This window comes from Xenopus laevis, chromosome 6L, assembly GCF_017654675.1.
Source record: "Xenopus laevis strain J_2021 chromosome 6L, Xenopus_laevis_v10.1, whole genome shotgun sequence".
Taxonomy (NCBI): domain Eukaryota; kingdom Metazoa; phylum Chordata; class Amphibia; order Anura; family Pipidae; genus Xenopus; species Xenopus laevis.
Genome location: NC_054381.1, coordinates 43,182,618 through 43,206,823, shown reverse-complemented (window position 1 = coordinate 43,206,823; position 24,206 = coordinate 43,182,618). Strand labels below are relative to the sequence as shown.

The window sequence follows — 24,206 nt, the reverse complement described above, 5'->3', positions numbered from 1 at the left end:
GCTGCTGTCTCTCAGTTTTGAAAACATGACACTGCTTTAGGCAAGAAGGACAGGTTTGAAACTGTTGTTGTATGGTCTTCTCAGGTGGAAAAACCCAAACAGATCATTTAGCAGCTGCGATTGTTAACCTCTACATTCCAATGGCAAAGTAGAGAAAGCTAAAAAGAAACTTGGGAAAGTAGTCTATAAAGAGAAACTAAAAGCATAATATAAAATAATATAGATTTTCATGACCCTGCTAGATAGAAACTACAGCTACCCATATAATCAGCAGAAATTGTGTACTGGAGATTTGTGGTACAGTGTGTGTTAAATGTATATTCTTGTTGATAATGTCTTTAAGGGTGATAGGCTGAAAAAGACCATACATTTTTTGGGGGGTACCCTCCTTCCCCTCTACATTTCCTAACATATGGCACCTAAACTATACTGTGGGCACATGTATAGGGCAAAATAACAACTCTATTTTATTTTATGAAGCTTTCCCAGTCTTGTGTAGTGTATGTATGCCTTACTGTGTACTGACAGATATTTACAAATTATAATGCTGACAAACTGCTGCAGTCTATAAGGCATGTCCAAAGGGCCAGAGTTATTGGAATATAGCCCCCAGTTCAAAGGGCACATATATCAAGTCCAAAAGATATATTTCAAAACATTCTATTTTAAGTTAAAAAATCAGTCTTTATTTAAGAAAATTTTTAAAAAGAATAGGCATACAGACCAACTGATGTTCCGCATTATGCGTTTCGTACCCACCGGTACTTATTCATAGGCACTAATGTTGTTCCATTTGGTCACAGAATTTAAACCCCAGGAGGTCCCTCCCTCAAAAATGACAGAGATTTAAAGGAGAAGGAAAGGTTAAAACTAAGTAAGCCTTATCAGAAAGGTCCATCTAAATATACCAGTAAACCCCCAAAGTAATGCTGCTCTGAGTCCCCTGTCAAAAGAAACACAGCATTTCTTTCCTTCTATTGTGTACACATGGGCTTCTGTATCAGACTTCCTGTTTTCAGTTTAAACCTCATTGCCCTGGGCAAAAGCATGCTCAGTTTGCTCCTCTTCCCCACCCCCTCCCTTTTCTACTGTAATCTGAGCCCAGAGCAGGGAGAGACTCAGGCAGGAAGTGATGTCACACCATGTTAATATTGCAGCTCCTATCCTAAACAAACAGAGAGTTTCTAGAGCTTTTTACTCAGGTATGGTAAAACATTATACAGAATAAATATAGCATTCTAGCTTGTACTATTGCAGCTAATCTATTGGCAATAAAATGCCTCTGTAGCTTTCCTTCTCCTTTAAGCATAAATAGAGACAGTTCTGGAAATACTTGTTTAAAACAGTTAATGAAATCTAACTAACCCTTAGTTTTCAAATATCTCACTGATTTTGTGCAGGGACTGTATCTGCTCATATTCCTAACAACCCCACACAACCTAATCATCTTCTTCCCCAAATGTCTATGCAGTAAGAAGATCAGTAGCTTTTACTTGTAGCTGGATAGAAATAGACTTCATAGCTTTCTGTGGAGCAGGTAGTGTCAGTGAGATGGTGATTATTATAGTCATCAAAGTTATAGTTATAGTCATCAAAAGGTGCAGCCCCGCAGTTTGGGTAGACTTAATATATTTACCTTAAACACAATATAAAATATACTTACATTTTTTTCTAATTTACCCCAAGATGCCCTTTGCACTACTCTTGGGCACACTTTAAGAGCATTAACCACTATGCCTACAGTAAACACTGGAGCTTTAATATGGTAAAAGGAGAAAGTCTTGTGTATAAGATGCAGCAAGAACACTAATTCTGTTTCTATGATCACTTTCCCATAAATAGCTTATGCCACTTTAGAAATGTCTCCAAACCCTCTAGTGCGTTTGGTAAAGGCAGAAGACATTTTAATTAGTGCTGAAGTTTAATTATCCTTCTGTGCCCACAGCAGAGATTCTAGCATTTCTTTTGTGCCATAACTGTTGCAAAGAAGTATTTTTAAACTGATCATTAATTTTATGAGCGCAGAAATGAGATGCAGAATTTATGGTGTTGTCATTGGCACAGGCTCAAGGCACCACTGACAATATTTCCGATTGTAATCGAATGACTGTGAACTAATGGGGCTATAAACATTTTTTCGAACATACATTTCATTTCAACGTCCGATTAGTGTGTAATGTTCTTAATTATAATGCTCATAAACTTCAATCACAGCATAGCTCTGCAAAATGCAAGAGACAGCTATAAGGGGCTTGGAGCTGATTTTCTGTTCATATTTACCTCCAAATACTAATACTCAAACAGGGTCTGCAATCAATTTGAAATGACACAAAATAATGCAATTTAGGCAAACAGATCTGTCTATAAAGTCTTGCATTTGTTTCCACTTTAATGTAATGTAGATGTGAAACATTCTTTGTTTGAAGGGAAAGTGTAAGCACTAATTTGCTGCAAGAAATACTTAAAAAGGCATGTTATTTTACCAGTTGGCTTTATATTAAAGCTAATAATAATGTTTCTCAGTAGACCCAGGTCAGCAGGTGATATGTCTTACAGGCTCATCAGTTATTATTAGTCTAGGAAGCTTTATTTACCCTTTAAGGGCTCTTACACATGAGCGTTTTTACCTGTGCTCCCCTGCGTTCCGTTTTTCGGCGTTCAGCCGCAGGGGAGCGCAGGAATAGACGCATTTAATTATTTCAAATGGGGTTGTACTCACACAGGCGCATGTAGGCGCCGAACGCAGGTTGAGACGCAACATGCTGCATTTTTCCTGCGTTCGGCGCCTACATGCGCCTGTGTGAGTACAGCCCCATTTGAAATAATTAAATGCGTCTATTCCTGCGCTCCCCTGCGGCTGAACGCCGAAAAACGGAACGCAGGGGAGCGCAGGTAAAAACGCTCATGTGTAAGAGCCATACACAGATGAATGCTCACTTTTCTCATATTACAGCCCTAGTCAATTGCAAACTGCTGTTTCCTATGTAATTTATATGTAGGTCTAGAGTTTACCTTTTTTTTTTTTTAAACTTTATAAATTATATATGTGAAATATATTTTAATGTGCTGGTTTGAAAATAACAAGAATGCCCAACAACAGCAGAGAAAACAACAAAAACAAATGTAAATAATGCTTTGTTGTTGTTATTTGTGTGTCCTTTCTATTTATTTTGTGCTACATTATTTTCAGTGATTTAAATCCACTTACCACTAGGTGCATTTGGAGGTATGGCATCACTCAAACTCTGTTAGCACCTGTTATTCCGAGAGACACTGAGCAACCTCATAGTGCATGACAGGCTTCAGTCAAAGGCTCATAAATCAAGCACCTGCATCAACAGAGCAACAATGCAAGCCAGCATTAATAACACCCAGCACAATGCATAGGCACCAACCACATTAAGGGCCTCACAGGTTGGGAGGTGAAAATTAGGTTGGGACTATTGCTTAAAAAAGTGTTTTAATAGCAAAGTTAAGAATTTTATATTTTTCTTTAAATAAAAGTTGCTTTGACTGATCCTAAGAAATTATGATTGGCCCTGCACATACAGTATATTGGGCAAAGATTCCTACTAGCTTATAATTAAATGGAAAGTCAACTTAATAAATAAGTATATAAGGCATGCCACACATAAAAGCCCTTTTGTATCGATACATAAATTGTACTGCTGATAACGATTAAATGCGATTTACGTGTACCCTGTCTGGGGACTACGGAGACAAAAGCAGTTGTAGTACATGTATAGGACCTGCTATATATAATGCTCTGGACCTGAGGTTTCCTATATGAGGAGCCTTTTTGTCATTTGAATCTCCATACCTTAAGTCTACTAAAAAATCATTTAAACATGAATTAAACCCAATAGGCTGGTTTTGCTTCCAATAAGGATTAATTATATCTTAGTTGGGATCAAGTACAAGGTGATGTTTTATTATTACAGAGAAAAAGGAATTAATTCTTAAATATTTGAATTATTTGCGTAATATGGAGTCTATAGAAGACGGCCTGTAATTTGGAAAACTTTCTGGATATCAGGTTTCTTTATAATGGATCCCCTACCTGTACTAAATCATCTGATTACCAATGTATACTAGTCCATGCATTACTGACCTTCCTATGAAGAGAGAGAAAGTCCAAATAAGATAGAACTTATAGGTCCTGGAGATGGAGCATCATATTAGCTTATTATTAAATTAGCCTTGATCTTTATTAGCATCCAAACCCCTAAAAAACCATGGGTGGAAAAAATAGCTTCAATGCATTAATACTTAAAGTAAGATTAAGTATTAATACAAAGAAGTTATTTTCTTTTACCACCCATGGTTTCTGGGGATTCAGAGATCATGTGAAAAATCAGAGATGCCAAACAATCAGATCACAATTATGGCAAATTGGAAGTGCCATAGGTTGCTCAAGCCATAGGTGACAATCCTAGTGCATGACTATTAGGGTATCTAACAGTCAAGGAAATCACAGGCTGACCTCTAACACATTAGCAGAAATTAAAGGAAAATTAAATGAAAGGAACCCCCATTACACAACAGAGGTATTTTCAAACCCATGAGTGACAGTCCTATTAGATCCACGGTAAATGACAAATCTGTTGCATTCTGGGATTGTAGCGGAAGACATACTGATGAACGGGTTTCCATTCAGGATTCCCATGATTCTTTTGGATAAACACAACTTGTACTTGCTTCTGAAATTGCACAATAATAATAGTTACAGCCACATTGGCTATGATTTAATTACTGCAAGTATGGGATCCCTTATCCAGAAACCCATTATCCAGAAAGTTCAGAATTATCGGAAGACCCCATTATAATCAAATAATTAGCATTTTTAAAAATGATATCCCTTTTCTCTGTAATAATAAAACAGTTTCTTCTACTTGATCCCAACTAAGATATCATTAATCCTTACTCAAGGCAAAACAATTCTATTTGGTTTAAATAATGTTTAAATGATATTAAAGCAATAGTGATGGGCGAATTTATTTGCGGCGAATTTGCGCGATTCGCCGCCAGCGAATAAATTCGAGAAACGCCCGCGAAAAAAATTTTTCCCAAAAAAACGGGCGCTGGCATCAAAAACGGGCGCCGGCGTCAAATACGAGACGCCGGCGCCGTTTCGTGAATTTTTTGCCATTTTGCACGAAATTCGCGAATTTTTCAGCGAAGCGAAACGGCGCAAATTCGCCCATCACTATAAAGCAATCTTAAAGTATGGAGACCCAAATTACAGAAAGAGCCCTAATCCGGAAAAACCCCAGGTCCTGAGCACTGGATAATCAGTCCTATATCAGTACTTTATTTTTATTAAAAAAAAGCCCAGATGCAGTAATGCTAAATTCATTATGCTGCTTCTGCTAGACAAGTCAGAGCTAATTGCTTATTGATCCCTGTGGTTTACTGCATGGGTGCAATTTTGCACCTGTGTTAGAAAATGAGTAAAAATGTAGTACATGTGAACTTCATATCAGTTCATGGGAAAACCATTGATGGTATTTTTAGTAATACCATTTTTGACCTCGTGTAAGACAAAACTCAGTAAAGGAAAACCTTTAGTAACAGTCAGGCAATTTATTCTTTCATAATACAACATAACAGTTTTGTCTGGGTAAGCTGTTGGAGTAACACACAGAATGTCAGCCAAGGACTTACCAAAAACCCACCTCTTGGTCCAAGCGTTATATAGCTTTCAGAAGGCATTTACAGTAATTATGACAAGGGGTTCACGGAAATATCATACATGGTCTGGTGAGGAGACTTACTGGCATATATTTGTACATTGCTGTAAGATGTGCAGTTTTGCAACATAAGAGTTTCTGGTTCCAACTGTCCACAGCCTCGTAAACATCTGTTGGCTAAACATAGCCATTGTGGTACAGACAGCTATTGAGCAACACTTCTGCAAAAGGGCATAAGAGACATGCTGACACTATGCTGACACTCTGGAATCTAAGTAACAGAGTGGGGATCATTTATTTGTATGGCCTAGTATAAACTATATGAGTGACCATTGTCCACAGTAGACCATTTAGCCCTTTTTAGTCCATCCTGCCTTGGGCCCTATAGCGTTATGGCGTCATAGAGGGCGGGGGTGACAACTATCAACCCTCTGACACTAGCCATTCGTCCGTCTTAGGATTTGGACCGTTCCAGACATACATTATAATAACATTCCTCATTTGAAACGTTGTAAGACGTTTCACATTAGTAATTACAGGCACAGTAAGAGTGCTGAGAGGACCCCCAGGAACAAGGGAGGTCTATTATAAATGGGACAGTGGTGTACGCTGTTGTGAGTTACAGTTCAACTGTCGTGGCAGCACCAGTACAGAAGTGCAGCTGAAAGCTGAAATCAGTGAAAAGAAAAAACAGGAAGCTAGGGAGCTACAGATACATCCTGTTTCATGAAATAACTTGGTTAAGTGCAGTTGGGAACAGAAAACCCTATAAAATGACAAAGAATATACAATATATATGTAACATGTTATAAGAGACTAATATAATACTGATTTCATTACTATTGAAAAGTAAAAAATTATTCTTTCTTTCTTTCTTTCAAACCTCCCCACACATGGCTGAGAAAAGCTTTATCTTATAGATGTAAATCAAATGAAAGCAGAAGTTGGGGGGAGGTGCTTATAGCACAAATTCTAACAGGGAAATATAGACCAAGTATTAATGCTAGGATGACATGGATAGACTTAATGAAACTTTCAATGGAGTTGTTTAACCAGCTATAAAATTTTACCTAATCATTTGGAATAACTGAACTGTTCTTATAAAAAGATTACACTTATTGTTGCAGCTCTAAAACTTTGACTATATGACATTCAACAAACATTTCAGAAACAATATGAGTACAACCTTCTTTTTCCTATCAAAACACATACTAATCTAAAATCATACTATTTTGGTCAGCTACTCTATTTATTTGAACAACCTCTATGTTTATAGTTACATAGTTAAATTGGGTTGAAAAAAGACAAAGTCCATCAAGTCCAACCCCTCCAAATGAAAACCCAGTATCCATACACACACCCCTCCCTACTTTCACATAAATTCTATATACCCATATCTATACTAACTATAGAGCTTAGTTTATGACGGTGATAAGATTTATATTTTTTTTATAGATTTAACATTATGGGCGGGACTAGTCTTGGAATCTAGACTCTACTCAATTCTAACATTAGCACATGACAGAGTTCTATTATTATGGGGTTTATCATTTTTTTCCTTTTTTCTCTTTTTTCTACGTCAGTGCCGTTTACACACAACCGGCTACATATAGAGCTGAGGACCTGGGGCAATAATACAATAATAAGTAATTACAGGAAACTTCCCTTCTAAAAACTGTTTAAACAGATACAATTTTACCTTTGTTGTTTTCATAACTAATCTAAAACTAAACATATAGAGAAAATGTTACATTATCACATTCCCATTGTTCTTATAAATTGCACACAATTTAACTATATCACATTCAATACTGTATGAATCGAAAACTTAAAATTAACCCGTTTCAATATCAGTCCATCAGTTCATTATAGGGGAAAGTCCAATCAGAGAGACATCATGGCGGTGGATAGGCATATGAAGAAATATTCAACAGTCACTTGTATTCAGTCAATGCAGCAGTCTCTGTACAGTTTTTTTTAAGAGTTCATAATCAGTCCATTGATCCGATATTAGTATAGGCAAAAATGTAAAGGCATCACAGATATGAATGGCAAACTTGGAAATGGCTCTTTGTATGCATGCAGAGTTTCTTTCAATGAGTGGTGGGATCAATGATAGCTGTTCTATTTGGAATGGATTGGAATAATCTCAACAGCTACTGATGGAATTTTGCTCAGATCACCAACCTGGAAACAAAAAGACAATGTGACAATATCTGGTGTTCTGGTAATACTGACCTATCTAGTGTACTAGCTAAAGAACTCTAATGAAACCACTGTATGAACTGTCAGTAATGAGAAGTGGTTGTACATTTATGATATGAGTGAAGGACGTTCGTTTTCTTGTGGTTAATTCAAATGGAGAGAGTCCACAACACCTGATAGGATTGTTGCGGAGAATTGACAGGACAACTGGGAATAAATCCAACCAAATGCTGCCAGTAATTGTGTTGTTGGAAGTGGGATGGTACAAAGACACAACTCCACTTAATATCAGTGTAATTTGCAAATTTGTAACAGAATCGAAAATTTAATTATGTAAACTATCAAATACAACCTGTACTGTTTCCTTCTTATAACAAAATAATATTGATTAATCATAACCAGGAAAAACATTTAACAAGTTCTCTCTTGTATCTATATTTATATTTATATATATATATTTATATTTTTAGCCTAAATGAGAATGACATAGACCCATTTTAGTAGCATCATTTATTTCTACAATTTTGGTAGTGAAATTACTGGTTATCAGATAAAATGAACAATAAATCGAAGTCACTTCTGCATTTTCTTACACTTGCAGACTTGTGATGCAAGATACACAAGTGCAAAGATTACGGGAGAAATTTTCTGTAGCAGCGGCACAAGCACATAAGCTGCATTTTTATTAACTGAAACTTATTTAATTAGAAAAAATAGTAACAACAACATAACCCACAGTAACAACAACAGAACCCACAATATAATACTCCCCTCTTGTTGTACTGCAAATGCAGTACAATAATATGAAATAATAGATTCACATCTGTCTAGAGAATAATAAAAATAATTTAACCTGTACCAATGAGTGAATCGGGTATAGATCCAAACTGCATCAAGTTTCTTACATGTTGGTGAAAAAGATCCAGATGCAGGAGATACAGAAAAAAAATTACAGATGAGTATGAAATGGTAAAGTTAAAAATATTTGCTGTGGTTAAAAGTTCCTGAGCCAGCTGCCTGACAAAAGAGGAAGTTACAAAACAGTGAGAGAAGTTGGAGCATCTGAAATATTGTGCAACGGAGGATTCTGGGAAATGTAGTTTTTATGACAGTACCAGCAAAAAGAATCCTTCTTGTTATTAATTGGACTATGAACTAGATTTCCTCTAAAGGGTGCTGGAAGTCTAATGCACTGTTAAGTACTTCAGTGTGAAACAACTGACGGTGATTTATTTGGTCGGCAGGAAGTTTGTCTTCAGAATATTCAGGTAGTAAAACAAAACAGAGGCGCCAAAAGGATAAAAATAGCTAAAAGCACTTAAAAACCCAATGGGTAATTCAGAGGAGGTAGTAATAAACTTACCTCCTCCAAGCAGACACCAACAAAAGTGGTAATTTTCAATAGTAGTTTATTCACAAAACTGTATTGCAACGCGTTTCGCAGGCATTTCCTGCTTCATCAGGCAATATGGAGCGGGAGCAAAAACCAACAGTGTCTTTGTATAAACACACCAGGCGCCTCTGGTGGGGTCAGGATAATTTCCCCACCTGCCTATACAGTGGTTGCCTAGCGGTAACCCTGGTTTGTGAGTATTAACTTGTTTACTCTACCATTACTCCTTGTTAAAACATATTACACTATTGGGGCTCTTGGTGTTCCTTTTTGTCTCAGAATATTCAGGGGTAGTACTACTGTTAATAAGCTCAAAACATTCTGAACCATTAGCTCAATAAGAATCTTTATTATTGGGGGCTGCACTGTCTGTGGAACCAAAAGTTCTGAGATTGTGTAACCCTGTGTCACTCTAAAATTGCCAATAGGCACAAATTTGGCATTTAATTGCTCCTGGGTATCCATATAAAGGACTGGATCTAAGTTTGCTGAGCAAGGAGCAGAGAATAGGTGTAATGTCTCAGCTGAAGTATATGTGAGAAATATCACTTTCTATATTGGTTGGCAAAAGCCTGCTAGATCTAATGGCATGCAATTTGCATAGTAAAATATTTACTCTTTCACGTATCCTTTATCTGTCACAGTAGAATTTCAAGTTGTGAGGGAAGAAAACTATCGCCTTCTGGCCAGGAAAACGCAGTCTTGTCCCCTCCACTGTGACACTTAACAAAGGCTTTGAAACTTAAAATGTTTTGGGCACTCAACTAGCATATCTAGGAGGATTGTTAGATATTCTAAACTGATGGAACATGTTTTTTTCAGATCACAAGTCAAACATAATACCCTTAGAAAACAGTTATCAATCTGACACATAAAGATAAAAAAGAGAAGTAAGTTTAGTTTGAGACAAAAAACTATAACAGAGAACATTTAAAGAGACAACACTAATATTTCTGTTAACACAAGAAAGACAAGTGGAGTGAATTAACCTTATTCACGAGTAACCCATTCACAAACAGAAATACACAAGAGAACTAATGTTACTATGAGAATAATAACAAAGAAGACAATGTTAGGATAAGATACGAATAGTGACATGATAGTCTAAGACAAAATGACAATATTTTAGTGATAGACCCATAGAACAAATATTATATTACCAGAGGTACCTATGAAAACATATAAACATTAAAGAGAACCAAAAACAGTAAGGTAAACATATTCATTACAGACACATCAAAGTCATATAACCGTCAAGTCAAGTCAAGTCAAGTCCTTTTCTTTCTAACATACACACAAGTATTACATTCAAAATATGCTCTAACAGACCTGTAGGATGCAAAAAAGCTTAGCAGCGAGCTATTAACATTGGTTTATAAAACAAACAGGGAAAACAAACATACATATAAACTGGAGTCACCTGCAGGAAAAAATTATGTTACACTTTTCTCTGTAATTTAGAACAGACTTACAATTGAGTGGAAAGGGAGAAAACAGGTTTGAAGTTGCAGATGGACAAAACCTAAATGTTTGTAGGGCTCTCGTTTTTCATCTGACAATTCAAACGGACAGGAAAGTGATTCACACTTCACACTCTACAGAATTTCCTTCAGAAAACCTCGTTTTCCGTATTTCTGGCCTGCAGACTCTGAGATAGAGCCACACATTCTCTCACACACCATTACACATATGACAGTTACACTAAAGTTATTCACGCACTCGGCTAGGCAAACATTCAACATTCATGGATCCTTTTGCATTCATCAAACAACATACAGTACACGTGTAATTTCTATTTCAAGATGTTTTAGACTACACTTCATGATAAGGAATAACAGACATACAAAATACAAAAACAGGAAGGAAACTACGGATTCCTATCATGAATGGCAGATAATTTCAGCTGATTAACACAACAATTAACAAAACAATAGGCAAAAAGAAGAAGTTAGAAAAACATATATACCCCACCCCGGGGGGTACTTACGCGCGTGTATCCATCATCCGTTAAAGTAAAGCTTTACGGGGAAACCGTCCTGGAAAAGAAAATATCCACGGGTAAACTATCGACATCCGAGAACAAAGCTTCCTCGGGTACACTCCATTGGCCACAGCCTGGAGCCCTCCATTGCCTGAAAAAAATTGATTGGAAAAAAATGAATCACAGTCGGCGGGTCACCATATGATGGTATTTTTAGTAATACCATTTTTGACCTCGTGTAAGACAAAACTCAGTAAAGGAAAACCTTTAGTAACAGTCAGGCAATTTATTCTTTCATAATACAACATAACAGTTTTGTCTGGGTAAGCTGTTGGAGTAACACACAGAATGTCAGCCAAGGACTTACCAAAAACCCACCTCTTGGTCCAAGCGTTATATAGCTTTCAGAAGGCATTTACAGTAATTATGACAAGGGGTTCACGGAAATATCATACATGGTCTGGTGAGGAGACTTACTGGCATATATTTGTACATTGCTGTAAGATGTGCAGTTTTGCAACATAAGAGTTTCTGGTTCCAACTGTCCACAGCCTCGTAAACATCTGTTGGCTAAACATAGCCATTGTGGTACAGACAGCTATTGAGCAACACTTCTGCAAAAGGGCATAAGAGACATGCTGACACTATGCTGACACTCTGGAATCTAAGTAACAGAGTGGGGATCATTTATTTGTATGGCCTAGTATAAACTATATGAGTGACCATTGTCCACAGTAGACCATTTAGCCCTTTTTAGTCCATCCTGCCTTGGGCCCTATAGCGTTATGGCGTCATAGAGGGCGGGGGTGACAACTATCAACCCTCTGACACTAGCCATTCGTCCGTCTTAGGATTTGGACCGTTCCAGACATACATTATAATAACACCATGGGCAACAGTGGCCAAATGTGCTCCTGTAAAGTAACCCATAGTAATGAATTAGTGATTAGCTTTATTCAGCCAATGCAGGTATGTCGGCGTTACATAAATAAACGATAAAAATAATAACAACACATGATTTATTTAGCAATGGTTTCTATGGGTTACTGCCTAGGTGCAATTTTTCCCAGTGTTGTTAAATGAACCCTAGTTTTTATGTATATCCAGTGGTCATCCCCAAATAAAGTTGAAAATGGACAAAGCAGTGAAATCTCCATAGGATACAGTGATCCCTGATCTCCTCTAGCATGACTCCTCGTTATGGCTTTCTTTAAAGTCATGGGAAAACATGTTTTTTTCAAAACACGTTAGTTAATAGTACTACAAATCTGAAATGGGGCAAGACATCTTGTCAGTTTTCCAGGAGCCCACAGTCATGTGACTTGTGTTCTGGTAAACTTCACTCTTTACTGCTGTACTGCAAATTGGAGTGATATCACCCCCTGCTTTCCCCCACCCAACCAGCAGCTTAACAACAGAACAACGGGAAGGTAACCAGATAGCAGCTCCCTAACACAAGATAGCAGCTCCCTAACACAAGATCACAGCTCCCTGGTAGATCTAAGAACAGCACTCAATAGTAAAAATTCATGTCCCACTGCAACACCTTCAGTTACATTGAGTAGAAGAAACAATAGTCTGTCAGAAAGCAGTTCCGTAGTGCAGCACTGGCTCTTTCTGAAAGAACATGCCCAGTCAAAATGACCTGAGATGGCTGCCTACGCACCAATATTACAACTAAAAAAAATACACTTATTGGTTCTGGAATTAAATTTTGTATGGTACACAGTATTATTTAGAAATAAAAACTACACCATAAAAATCATGACACAAACCCTTTAAGCAGAAGTGCTTTATTGGTGTCACCCGTCTGAATATTTGCCACTGATCCAACTACTGAAAGAATCGTTTCTCCCTCCTTCAAAATGCAACCCAGATCTTTCCGCATAAAGTCTCCTACACGAAAGCAATATACTGCAGTTACATTTAACAACCAATAAACAATTAGCTTTTTTATTGTTGCAGAACATTAAGCACAAATGCTATAATTGATTCTGCTGTGTGTTATAAAGTTGGGGCAAACTAACACTGTGTCAGTAATTCAGCCCTAAAGAATTGCTTTAATAGGATTATATTTTATTCTTTAATGTTAGGTCCACATGGACAACATGCTGTCCTGCATGGGTACCATCTGATATAGCCAGCTCTGGTGTAGGGTAATTTATTTGCGTATGGTGCCACATTAGCTTGGTAATGACTGCAATGTAGGCAATTGATCCCCATGAGGTCACTGCTGATGCCCTATCTCGGCTCAGTGAACTCAGTACATTGTGTCATTTGCTTAGCAGATATTCATTGCTGGAGCATGGCAATGGTATTAAAGTGTTTCCCTAGAGATTAGTCTGCTTCACTAGGGAAAAGCTTACTGTAGAATTTACAAGCAGGTTCTTCTGCTAAGACCCTGGCAGATCATAGCACCTGGCTTTGCTATCCCACAGTATCTTTTTACCTGGAAGTAAAATAAATGGAGACACAATTAAATATGAGACATTAATTAGTTCATCCATTTACCTGTAAACTTCCCCTGCAGTTTTACACATCATAACTTATTTAAACAATTTAAAGTTGACTTCTGTTTTTCATAGTAAATGCACCATTTAGTAAAAAATAAAACTACAATTTATACTTTATTTGCCCATTTCCTTCTATAAAGATAACCTTCTTGCAATGTTATTGCTATTTCAATTGTTAACCAGATGTTTTAGATAAGGAACAAGATGACCAATTTAACATGTTAGGTAAACACAAATGTTCATACGTACAATGTGGAATAATGCTCTGATACGTTTTAAGGAACTAGACAAGTGCAGGTGGTTGTCAAGCATGTTTCATACACTTCCCATATAATTCCCCAGATATCTGAGGGATATATAAAGATTTTTTTTATCAGTATATACATTTCTGAAATGAATGGGAACTAGCTTAGAGAAGAAACGTTATATTCCAATTTAGGAATAATAAAAGGAGAATTTATGAAATAAGCAAGAAGTAGTGATTGTTATGGGTAGGCTTTAAGCAGAAGGCAAGCTGCTAAAACAACCAAAGATATCTACTCTCTACTTCCATCATCTCACTGTGTTTCACTCATGTGCCACATTAGTGTTCTCAGTTAGCCTCTATGTGGATCATGAGTTGATAATGACAAAAGCATAAGAACCAAAGGAAAAAATTAAAATAAATATTGAAGTTAATGGGAGAAGGACCCACCTTCTGCCCCTACCCATTCCCTAACTTGCACATCATTCAGATGTGCGAGTTACGAAGTGTTGCCAAATATGGGCAGCAACTGGGCCTGGAACATACCACTTATATAGACAAGGATGTCTAGCTCCCGAGGATGCTATGCTCTGTACCTCTTGCACTCCTTTAGTGCTCTTGCATATGGGTTAATCACCTCTTATGCCTGAGCTAGGGATGACTAGGAGAGGTAAGAAAGATGGCGGCCTTGGAATAAACCTAGCAATGGGACTGGGAGTATTTTTTGCACTTCTTTGTACAGTCATATGAAAAAGTTTGGGGACCCCTCTCAGCCTGCATAATAATTTACTCCACTTTCAACAAAAAAGACAACAGTGGTATGTCTTTCATTTCCCAGGAACATCTGAGTACTGGGGTGTTTTCTGAACAAAGATTTTTAATAAAGCAGTATTCAGTTGTATAAAATCAAATCAAATGTGAAATACTGTCTGTGCAAAAATGTGGGTACCCTTGTAATTTTGCTAATTTAAATGCATGTCACTGCTCAATATTTATTACTGGCAATGCCAAATTGGCTGGATTAGCTTGTTAAGCCTTGAACTTGTTATGCAGGTGTGTCCAATCATGAGAAAAGGTACAGTATTTAAGGTGGTCAATTGCAAGTTGTACTTCTGTTTGACTCTCCTCTGAACAGTGACTGCAGTCAAATCAACTCTCAAAAGATCTGATAATAAAGATTGTTCAGTATCATGGTTTAGGGGAAGGCTACAAAAAGCTATCTTAGAGGTTTAAACTGTTAGTTTCAACTGTAAGGAATGGAAGACCATAGACACAGTTGATGTTAATCCCAGGTCTGGCAGGCCAAGTAAAATACAGAAGTGGCATATGCGAAGGATTGTGAGAATGGTTACAAACAACCCAAAGATCACCTCCAAAGACCTGCAAGAACATCTTGCTGCAGTTGGTGTACATCGTTCTACAATTCAGCACAATTTGCACAAAGAACATCTGTATAGCAGGGTAATGAGAAAGAAGCCCTTTCAGCACTCACGCCACAAACAGAGTCGCTTGTTGTATGCAAAAGCTTGTTTAGACAAGCCACAGTCATTTTGGACCAAAGGTGCTTTGTTATTTGGTCATAGCAAAAATCACTTTGCATGGCGGAAGTAAAACACCTGCTACCCACTGTCAAATTTGGTGGAGTTTCCATCATGCTGTGGGGCTGTGTGGCTTGTTCAGGGACTGGGGCTCTTGTTAAAGTCGAGGGTCGGATGAATTCAACCCAATATCAACAAATTCTTCAGGATAATGTTCAAGCATCAGTCACAAAGTTGAAGTTACGCAGAGGTTGGATATTCCAACAAGACAATGACCCTAAACACACTTGGAAATCTAAAAAGGCATTTATGCAGAGGGAGAAGTACAATATTCTGGAATGGCCGTCGCAGTCCCCCAACTTGAATATCAACGAAAATCTATGGGACGATTTGAAGCAGACTGTCCGTGCTCGGCAGCCATCAAATTTAACTGAACTGGAGAGATTTTGTATGGACGAATGGTCAAAAATACCACCATCCAAAATCCAGACACTCATTAAAGGCTATAGGAAGTGTCTAGAGGCTGTTAAATTTGCAAAAGGAGGCTCAACTAAGTATTGATCTAATATCTCTGTTGGGGTGCCCAAATTTATGCACCTGTCTAACTTTGTTATGATGCTTATTGCATATTTTCTGTTAATCCAAAAAACTTTGACACATAAGTAGTGGTGGGCGAATTTGGGCCGTTTCCCTTTCGCGAAAAAATTCTCAAAACAGCGCCGGCGTCCGTTTTTTGACACTGGAGTCCGTTTTTTGACGCCGACACACATTCACCAGCGTCGGCTAATCGCAGGAATTCACCGCAAATTCGTGCCTGTCGAATAAATTCGCCCATCACTACACATAAGGCATGTTATATATGAAAAGGAAGTTGCTACTTTAAAAGCTCAGCCAATGATAAACAAAACCGCAAAGAATTCAGAGGGGTTTCCAAACGTTTTCATATAACTGTATATATGTATGTATGTATGTATGTATGTATAACTTTATTTATAAAGTACTACAAAGATACACAGTTTTGTAAAATCTTACAATATACAAAGTGCACACATGGAGTATAAATGTGAGGGCTACTCACCCTGGTGGTCTAGTGGGCCGGCGGGGACACCCGCTGCGCTCTCGGTGGGGACGCCCACCACGCTGGTCTTCACCTTCTAATGCGGCGGGTTCTAGTACGCGTGCAGCGCGCCTCTGCTAGGTTTATTGGCACAGTCGCGCTGGCATAATGACGCCAGCGCACAATGGTGCGAAATTTAAATGTATTTAAAGGGGCTTTTTGTATTTTTCATTGCCCGTTATAGGTTTTCTCATTGTGAGTTCCTGGTGCCTCTGTGCTGTTTAAAGCTTCTGTATTCTGTATCTGATTACCTGTTTTGACCCCTGCCTGTTCTAAGACTATCCTGACTTCTGGAATCCTGACCCTACCTGGTAACCGACTCTTCTGTATCGATATCCCCTCTGATTGATCTCCTAGTTTGACCCTTGCCTGTCTGACTTCTGCCTGCCTCGACCTAGCCTGATTGACTACGCCTTTTTGTCTATGCCTTGTACTGCGACCTTCTGCCCAGAGACTTTGCTTTACTGTCGTGCCCCTTTGCTCATCCAGAAACATTCGCTTGGCACCTCTCTTAATAAGACCTGGTGGCATCCGATTAGCCGAGGGCTCCTCCCGAGATGAAAGGCGGAGGAAGCAAGAGCCCGAGAACAGGGTGCTTAGCATTGGTTCTGGAATTAGGGTGCCGACGTGACAATAAGTATTACAATAAATACAATAAAAAAGTACACAGAGAGATTAAGGGGCCTATTTCTCATGCTGTTTAAAAATCTAAGGAAACTATCACTGATGATTATGCCCATATTAACCGATCAGCAATTACTGTAGATTTCAACAGTCACCTACAAGTTAGAAGACAAAAGCAAAGATCGGCTACTGTGGGCAACATCACCGGTGATGTTTTCCTCGAATTTTTACACCATGATAAATAGACCCCTAAGTGCCATATGATATGAGACACAGATCTTACAGTCTAAACCTTCCTTGTACTTTAAGGTGTTTTATTAGAAAAAAGGGTTGTCTTTACACTATATTATGTAGTGATCTTTTTTTTCATGTCTAACGTTTGCTTGTATCCACCAGCTTGTTTTGTGACAAAAAGTCACGCAATTTCCCTCCCCACCCCTAATTTGCATATGCAAATTAGGGGAAAGGCCAAATCCTGGCCGAAAAAGGCCGAATCCCGAACCGAATCCTGGATTCGGTGCATCCCTACCTAAAACTTTGGCCAAAAGCTCCTATTGGAAAAAAATAGCAACAGGTTTGTTGCAGTAAATCAGACAGGAGAGCAAAATAAAACCTAAAACTTGTTGTTAATCTGCAACTGACTGTGCTTCTTTAAGATTGATGAATTTCTCACACTGTTCTAGCAGCCAGAAACCCAGAAGCTTGTTACTGCTGGGATCGTAATAACCTAACGGGAGCAGTGTTACACTAAAATTCATATGTCACTGAAATAAATAAAGAGTTTAAAGTAAAAGTTCAATTTAATGAAATGTTGCATTACATACATGACATAATGCAAAAAGTGTTTGAATGCTGCATGGCATGTTTCACATTAAGAATCCTTCTCCAAATGATACACAGCTGCATGTTGTGTAGCATTTGCCTATTAAAGGCAATGTTGGCCTTTGTGGAGTGAAGGTTCCACTTCATTTCTTTCACGTTCCATTGATGTTTGGTCTGTAACATCCAAGTGTTTGAGGCCATAAAACTTTACATCAACTCCTTGAACGCTTTTTTTAAATGTAAAATATGTATGCCACTGTACATGCATACCCACTAATAGGGGTTTGGAGCATATAGTATCTCTGTAATTAAGAAACGTGCAATCAAGAAGATTGGGCAAGCTTTAAATACTTCCATTTTAATGTCTCCAAAAATATTACTTGAAATGTATTTACAGCGGTCCTCTGAGCACCTTTTTGGAGTTTCTTGGAAGTTTTATTGCTAACAATGAACTTGGCTCAAAATAACTGAAATGGTTATCTTTCCTCCAACTAACACCAGTAACATCCCGGAAGTATCCATCATAGCTAACAATTCTACTATCACCCCTCTCCCCAGGCCTGGTGCCTTGGGGTTATCCTAGATTTTGCCCTGTCATTCACTCCTCATATCCAGTCACTTATTAAATCATGTCACTTCCACCTAAGGAACATATCCAAAATACAATCATTCATCACCCAAGATGCTGCCAAAATTCTTATTCACTCTCTCGTCATATCGCGTCTAGACTACTGTAACTCTCTTTTTATTGGCCTTCCCCTCCAGAGATTGTCACCTCTCCAGTCCATAATGAACACTGCTGCAAGGCTCATACACCTCAGTAACGGCTCCTTCTCTGCCTCGCCATTCTGTCAATCTCTGCACTGGCTTCCGCTACCTTTCAGAATCAAATTCAAATTAATGACCCTGACATTCAAAGCATTTCATAACTCTGCCCCCCCCTACTTCTCTGAACCCATCTCTATATACTCACCCAACCGCTTACTACGTTCCTCTACTGACCTGCTACTCGACTCTTCTCTCATTTTTTTATTAATAGTAAAAAGATGCAGGTTGAGAGTGTTGCTCCATTAAATAATGTATGGTTGTAACAGATACAGAAAAGGCAAATGTGCTAAATCAGTTATTTTCTTCCGTGTATACAATAGAGGAGTCTGAATTCCCAGGCTCAGTTTATATCTGCACTAATGACTCAGCTCAATCTAGTCAGTAGCTGACTCAGGATATGATTCATAAAGCTTTAATAAAAATTAATGTAAACAAGGCTCCAGGGCCTGATGGCATACACCCCTGGGTTCTAAGAGAGCTAAGTTCAGTTTTAGACCAGCCCCTATTTCTGATTTTCTCAGATTCACTTTCATCTGGTATGGTGCCTATGGATTGGAGGAAAGATGATGTTATTCCAATATTTAAAAAGGGATTACGATCTCAGCCTGGCAAATTATTTGAAGGCTTGTTAAGGGATCACATTCAAAATTTTGTCCTAGTGAATGGCATTATGAGCCGCAATCACCATGGCTTAATGAAGAATAGGTAATGTCAGGCTCGGTATTGGGTCCACTTTTATTTAACTAGTTCATTAATGACTTAGGGGAGGGTGTTGTAAGTTATGTATCAGTGTTTGCAGATGACACAAAACTATCCAGCCCAATAAATTCCATCCAGGATGTGGCATCCTTGCAACATGATCTTGACAAACTGGCAATCTGGGCAGCTAAGTGGCAAATGAGATTCAATGTTGATAAATGTAAATTCATGCACTTGGGATGTAAAAATATTCAAGCCTTAATGGGACTGCACTAGGCAAATCCATTATGGAAAAGGACCTTGGAGTCCTTGTAGATGATAAACTTGGTTGTAGCAAGCAATGCCAGTCAACAGCATCAAGGGCAAATAAGGTCTTGAGCTGTATTAAAAGGGGCCTAGAGTCAGGGGAGGAGGGGGTCATTCTTCCACTGTATAGAGCACTTGTAAGGCCCCATCTAGAATATGCCGTACAGTTTTGGTCTCCATCAGTCAAACAGGACATTATTGTATTAGAGAGGGTACAGAGAAGGGCAACTAAGCTGGTAAAGGGTATGGAAAATCTTAGCTATGAGGAAAGACTGGCCAAATTGGGGATGTTCACGCTGGAGAAGAGGCGCTTAAGGGGTGATATGATAACTATGTATAAATTTATAAGGGGATCATATAATAATCTCTCTTTATTTACCAGTAGGTCTTTCCAGCTGACTCGAGGTCACCCATAACGATTAGAAGAAAAGAGGTTCCTCCTAAATATTTGGAAGGGGTCTTTAATAGTGAGAGCTGTGAAGATGGGGAATTCTCTCCCTGAATCAGTTGTACAGGCTGATACATTAGATAGCTTTAAGAAGGGGTTGGATGGCTTTTTAGCAAGTAAGGGAATACAGGGTTATGGGAGATAGCTCATAGTACAAGTTGATCCAGAGACTAGTCCGATTGCCATTTTGGAGTCAGGAAGGAATTTGTTCCCCCTCTGAAGCAAATTGGAGAGACTTGAGATGGGTTTTTTTTTACCTTTCTCTGGATCATCTAGCAATTAGGCAGATTAAAAAGAAAATATGTATATAAATACATGTTAATAATAATAATAATAATAACAGCACTTTTTGAAGGCCAAGAGGTTCATCAACCTACCTGACCATGGATATTCTATGCACTTTCCTATAGGGCCTTCCTCACCTTTTGTACCGGTATTGATTGTGATGTATGTAACTCCATATGTTCTATGTATATAATTCATGTGATTTAGTTGTATAATCACATTTACTTTACAGTGCTACGCAATATGTTGGCGCTATATAAATACATGTTAATAATAATAATAACAGCTACTTTTGAAGGCCAAGAGGTTCATCAACCCTACCTGACCATGGATATTCTATGCACTTTCCTGTATCCAGTTAATCCTCAGGATACTATTGAGTCATAAGAGTTGAAATACTGCTAAAAATGCAAATATCTAAAACCACTGAAATAGAAAAAAATTTAAGTTGCGAAAGTGTTCAGAGAAGAGCACCAAGTAAAATCTTTTTTTGGTTAGATGGTCCGTGTATGTAGTTAACCAGTATTTTATCCTGGACCTTCTGCCTTGCTTTCTTTGTCCAAAAGAATAATGTAGTAACATGAAATAAAATTGTTGGAGGGGCCCAATAATCGCACGGGCTATTGTACACATTTTCTTTTTTTACAGAAGGTTAACCTTTTCCTGGATGAGAGGAAAGTTCCTGTAAAATGTTGTTGCATTCAGTTATACTGTGTCTGAACACATTAAGAACAGACAAAAGCCACAAACAAAAAAAACTTTAACACATATATAAAATCACTATCCACGGTGGCAGATGAAACAACAGAATTTTCTCTGTTTTATTGCATTCTTTTATACAAATAGCAGAACCATTTGTCATGCATTTATTTTGTTTTGTTTTTTTTACAGCTGAGGACGATGATCAAGAAGAGAATGATGGGTTTCCCCAACCTCCGGATGCTGTGTCGCTTGTCTCAGATCGTGATAAAGATGAAGACTTGCCATATGATGGTAAGTTTGCTGTTATTTTCTATTACATTGCTCTATCTTACAAATGAGTGTATTGGTATTGGTGGGAAAGCCATTGTGGAGATGAGAGACAGGACAAAAACAAAGGGCATCAGATGACATTCAGCTCATTTTTGTACTTTCAGCTGAATCTTACAGGAACCAAAGAGCTCTCTCTAGTGGCCCCTATACAGAACAGAATTATTTCTTTGCACCTTATCCCAGGCTGCATTATCTGCACTCTGCTCAAGTTTATTTCACGCTGTCAATGAAAACAGTTTAGAAAACTAAAGCAAATAAATATAGTCTGACTATTTTATATTATTTTTTCTTCTCGTAAGGCACTTAAGGCCGTAATGATAATTCAGTGCGTTATGATAATGAAATAATAGGGTACAGGTATGGGATCATTTATCCGTAAACTCATTATCCAGAAAGCTCCTAATTATGGGAAGGCTGTCTCCCATAGACTCCATTATTTTGTACTTGATCCAAACTAAGATATTATTAATCCTTATTGTAGGCAAAACAATCCTGTTGGGTTTAAATAACATCTAAATGACTTTTTAGTAGACTTAAGGAATGGAGATCCAAATTACAGAAACACCCTTTAGTCGGAAAACCCCAGGTGCCGAGCATTCTGGATAATAGGTCCCATACCTGCATATAAAATGATGACGCATTTAACATACAAATGCATTTTGTCTTTTACTTTTATTCTGTAGCAAAATTATCTTTGTATATTTAATTTGCCATTATCCTAGTTCACCCACTTGCACACATTTTAATGGAGGACATTCCTTTTTCATTTTGTTTTACTTTCTTTTATATAAAAACGACATTCAATTTGGCATTCACGCCATTAGAGACCTGATTTATTTCAAAAGGATACACAGACAGCTCCAAAATATTTGAAGTTTTTCCTTGCTTTATCTAAATACTGTAAAAGTAATTTCGGTGGTGGCTCTGTAACAAAGCTCTGCAAATGGGCCGGCAAGTAAAAATAGCAATACTTACTTGCATGCAGCAGTAGTGAATACGCTCAGTGGCACTTTATGCCAAATATTTGTGGAATAGTTTTATGGACATAAAACAGAAAGGTGATATTTTCGAAAGGAGCAATAATTTTCTGATTTATATGAGGAACCATTAAGGTAAATTTTGCAAATTATACTTTTGCAGTACCTTCTTTGGGTTTTGTATGTGCGTTCCTATTATTTAATTACATTCATTGAGTGAAAGCATTAGTAAGTTGGTTATAAAGTTATGAATGAGTAATGCTTTCTGACAGAATATGATGATCAAGCAGTGCCTCTCTGTCTCTGAGTACAATTGCAAACCTAAAATATGTTTCCTGCAACATAGCACTCAAGGTTTTATGTTATCTAGATCATTCCCGTTGGATTCATAAATTGCCTTTATGGGGTATAAAATTATGCCTATTGCAGAAGAGGGATAAGTGAGATGCATACAGGCATAATAAATTTTACAGGCAATGATACAGGGAAACATATTTTATCAACCTTAAAAACTTTACCATGGCATTTAGGAGCAATTTCTATATTCAAACATGTTATTCTGTAATATGATGTGCTCTCCTCAAATTAAACAGTTTTATTTTTTTCCACGTTTAAATTTCCGCTTGTGGTAACTTTAATGATGTGGTGAAGGGGGAAAAAAATGTTCTTTTTCCTCACTGATTATAGCTGACTAACATAAGAAATAATTTATAGTTAAATACCCTAATAAAATAATATGAGCAAAAATAAAGGTTGACACTAGAAAACCATAAATCCAATACAATATACCTTGTGTGGAATGGATGATTCCATTTTTTATCGTTTAGGTTTCAATGGATGCCATTTTTTAAATGTTTCCATATCATTTAAGGGCTGAAATCAGAATCACTGTCATGTGACTTTAGCTGATACAATGATTAATAAAAAGAACACATATATAATAGAAAATGTATTTAAAAAAATGTTCATTTCTTGACTAACGGGGTAGCTGTTGTATTGTGCAACCAGCATCTTTCCATCCCCCCATTACCTACTGTGAAATCCAAGTAAAGCAGAGAGAATTTTAACAATGAGGGAAACTACATTAGTATAGGTCATGCTAAGGTCTGTGATGAAGGGTTATTGTAAAATCGTCCTCAGTATTTATAAAAGTATATGTAAAATATCTATCTATCTCTCTTTCTCTAATAATGCTAATATGTTTGGAAGGTTCCAAAGCCTGTATGTTTTTATATGCATTCTGTGTTTCTCTTTCCGTTTAATATTTCTCTTTCTCAGTTCCTCTGGTTCAAAAGTTCATTCTGTTCCCCATAGACAACCTAATTTTCCAGTTATTCCCTTAAGCCATATGTGTTTTGGTTTCTTTATGGTTTATTAGGTACTGTAAGAAAGTAGAATAAGTTATATCTTCTAATGAAATTCAAGCGCTCTTTAGCTTTGTGATGCCCTGACTTGATTGCTGGCAGCAATTAAATCACAACCCAGCAGTGAATCGAATGAATTT

At 37.6% G+C, this 24,206-nt stretch overlaps 1 protein-coding gene and 1 long non-coding RNA gene across 2 annotated transcripts in view; one reads left to right on the top strand and one right to left on the bottom strand.

Moving 5' to 3' along the window:
* The window catches only part of skap2.L (src kinase associated phosphoprotein 2 L homeolog), a 182,358-nt gene that overhangs the window by 35,645 nt on the left and 122,507 nt on the right, over positions 1 to 24,206 (top strand). Inside the window, 1 exon segment of the mRNA NM_001094992.1 lies at positions 21,585 to 21,686. Coding sequence (NP_001088461.1) covers positions 21,585 to 21,686 — 102 coding nt within the window.
* Positions 11,285 to 11,680, bottom strand: LOC121394576. The gene is made up of 2 exons (XR_005961790.1): positions 11,637 to 11,680; positions 11,285 to 11,420 (listed from the first exon to the last, which is right to left on the bottom strand). It is a non-coding gene; the product is annotated as an uncharacterized LOC121394576 (long non-coding RNA).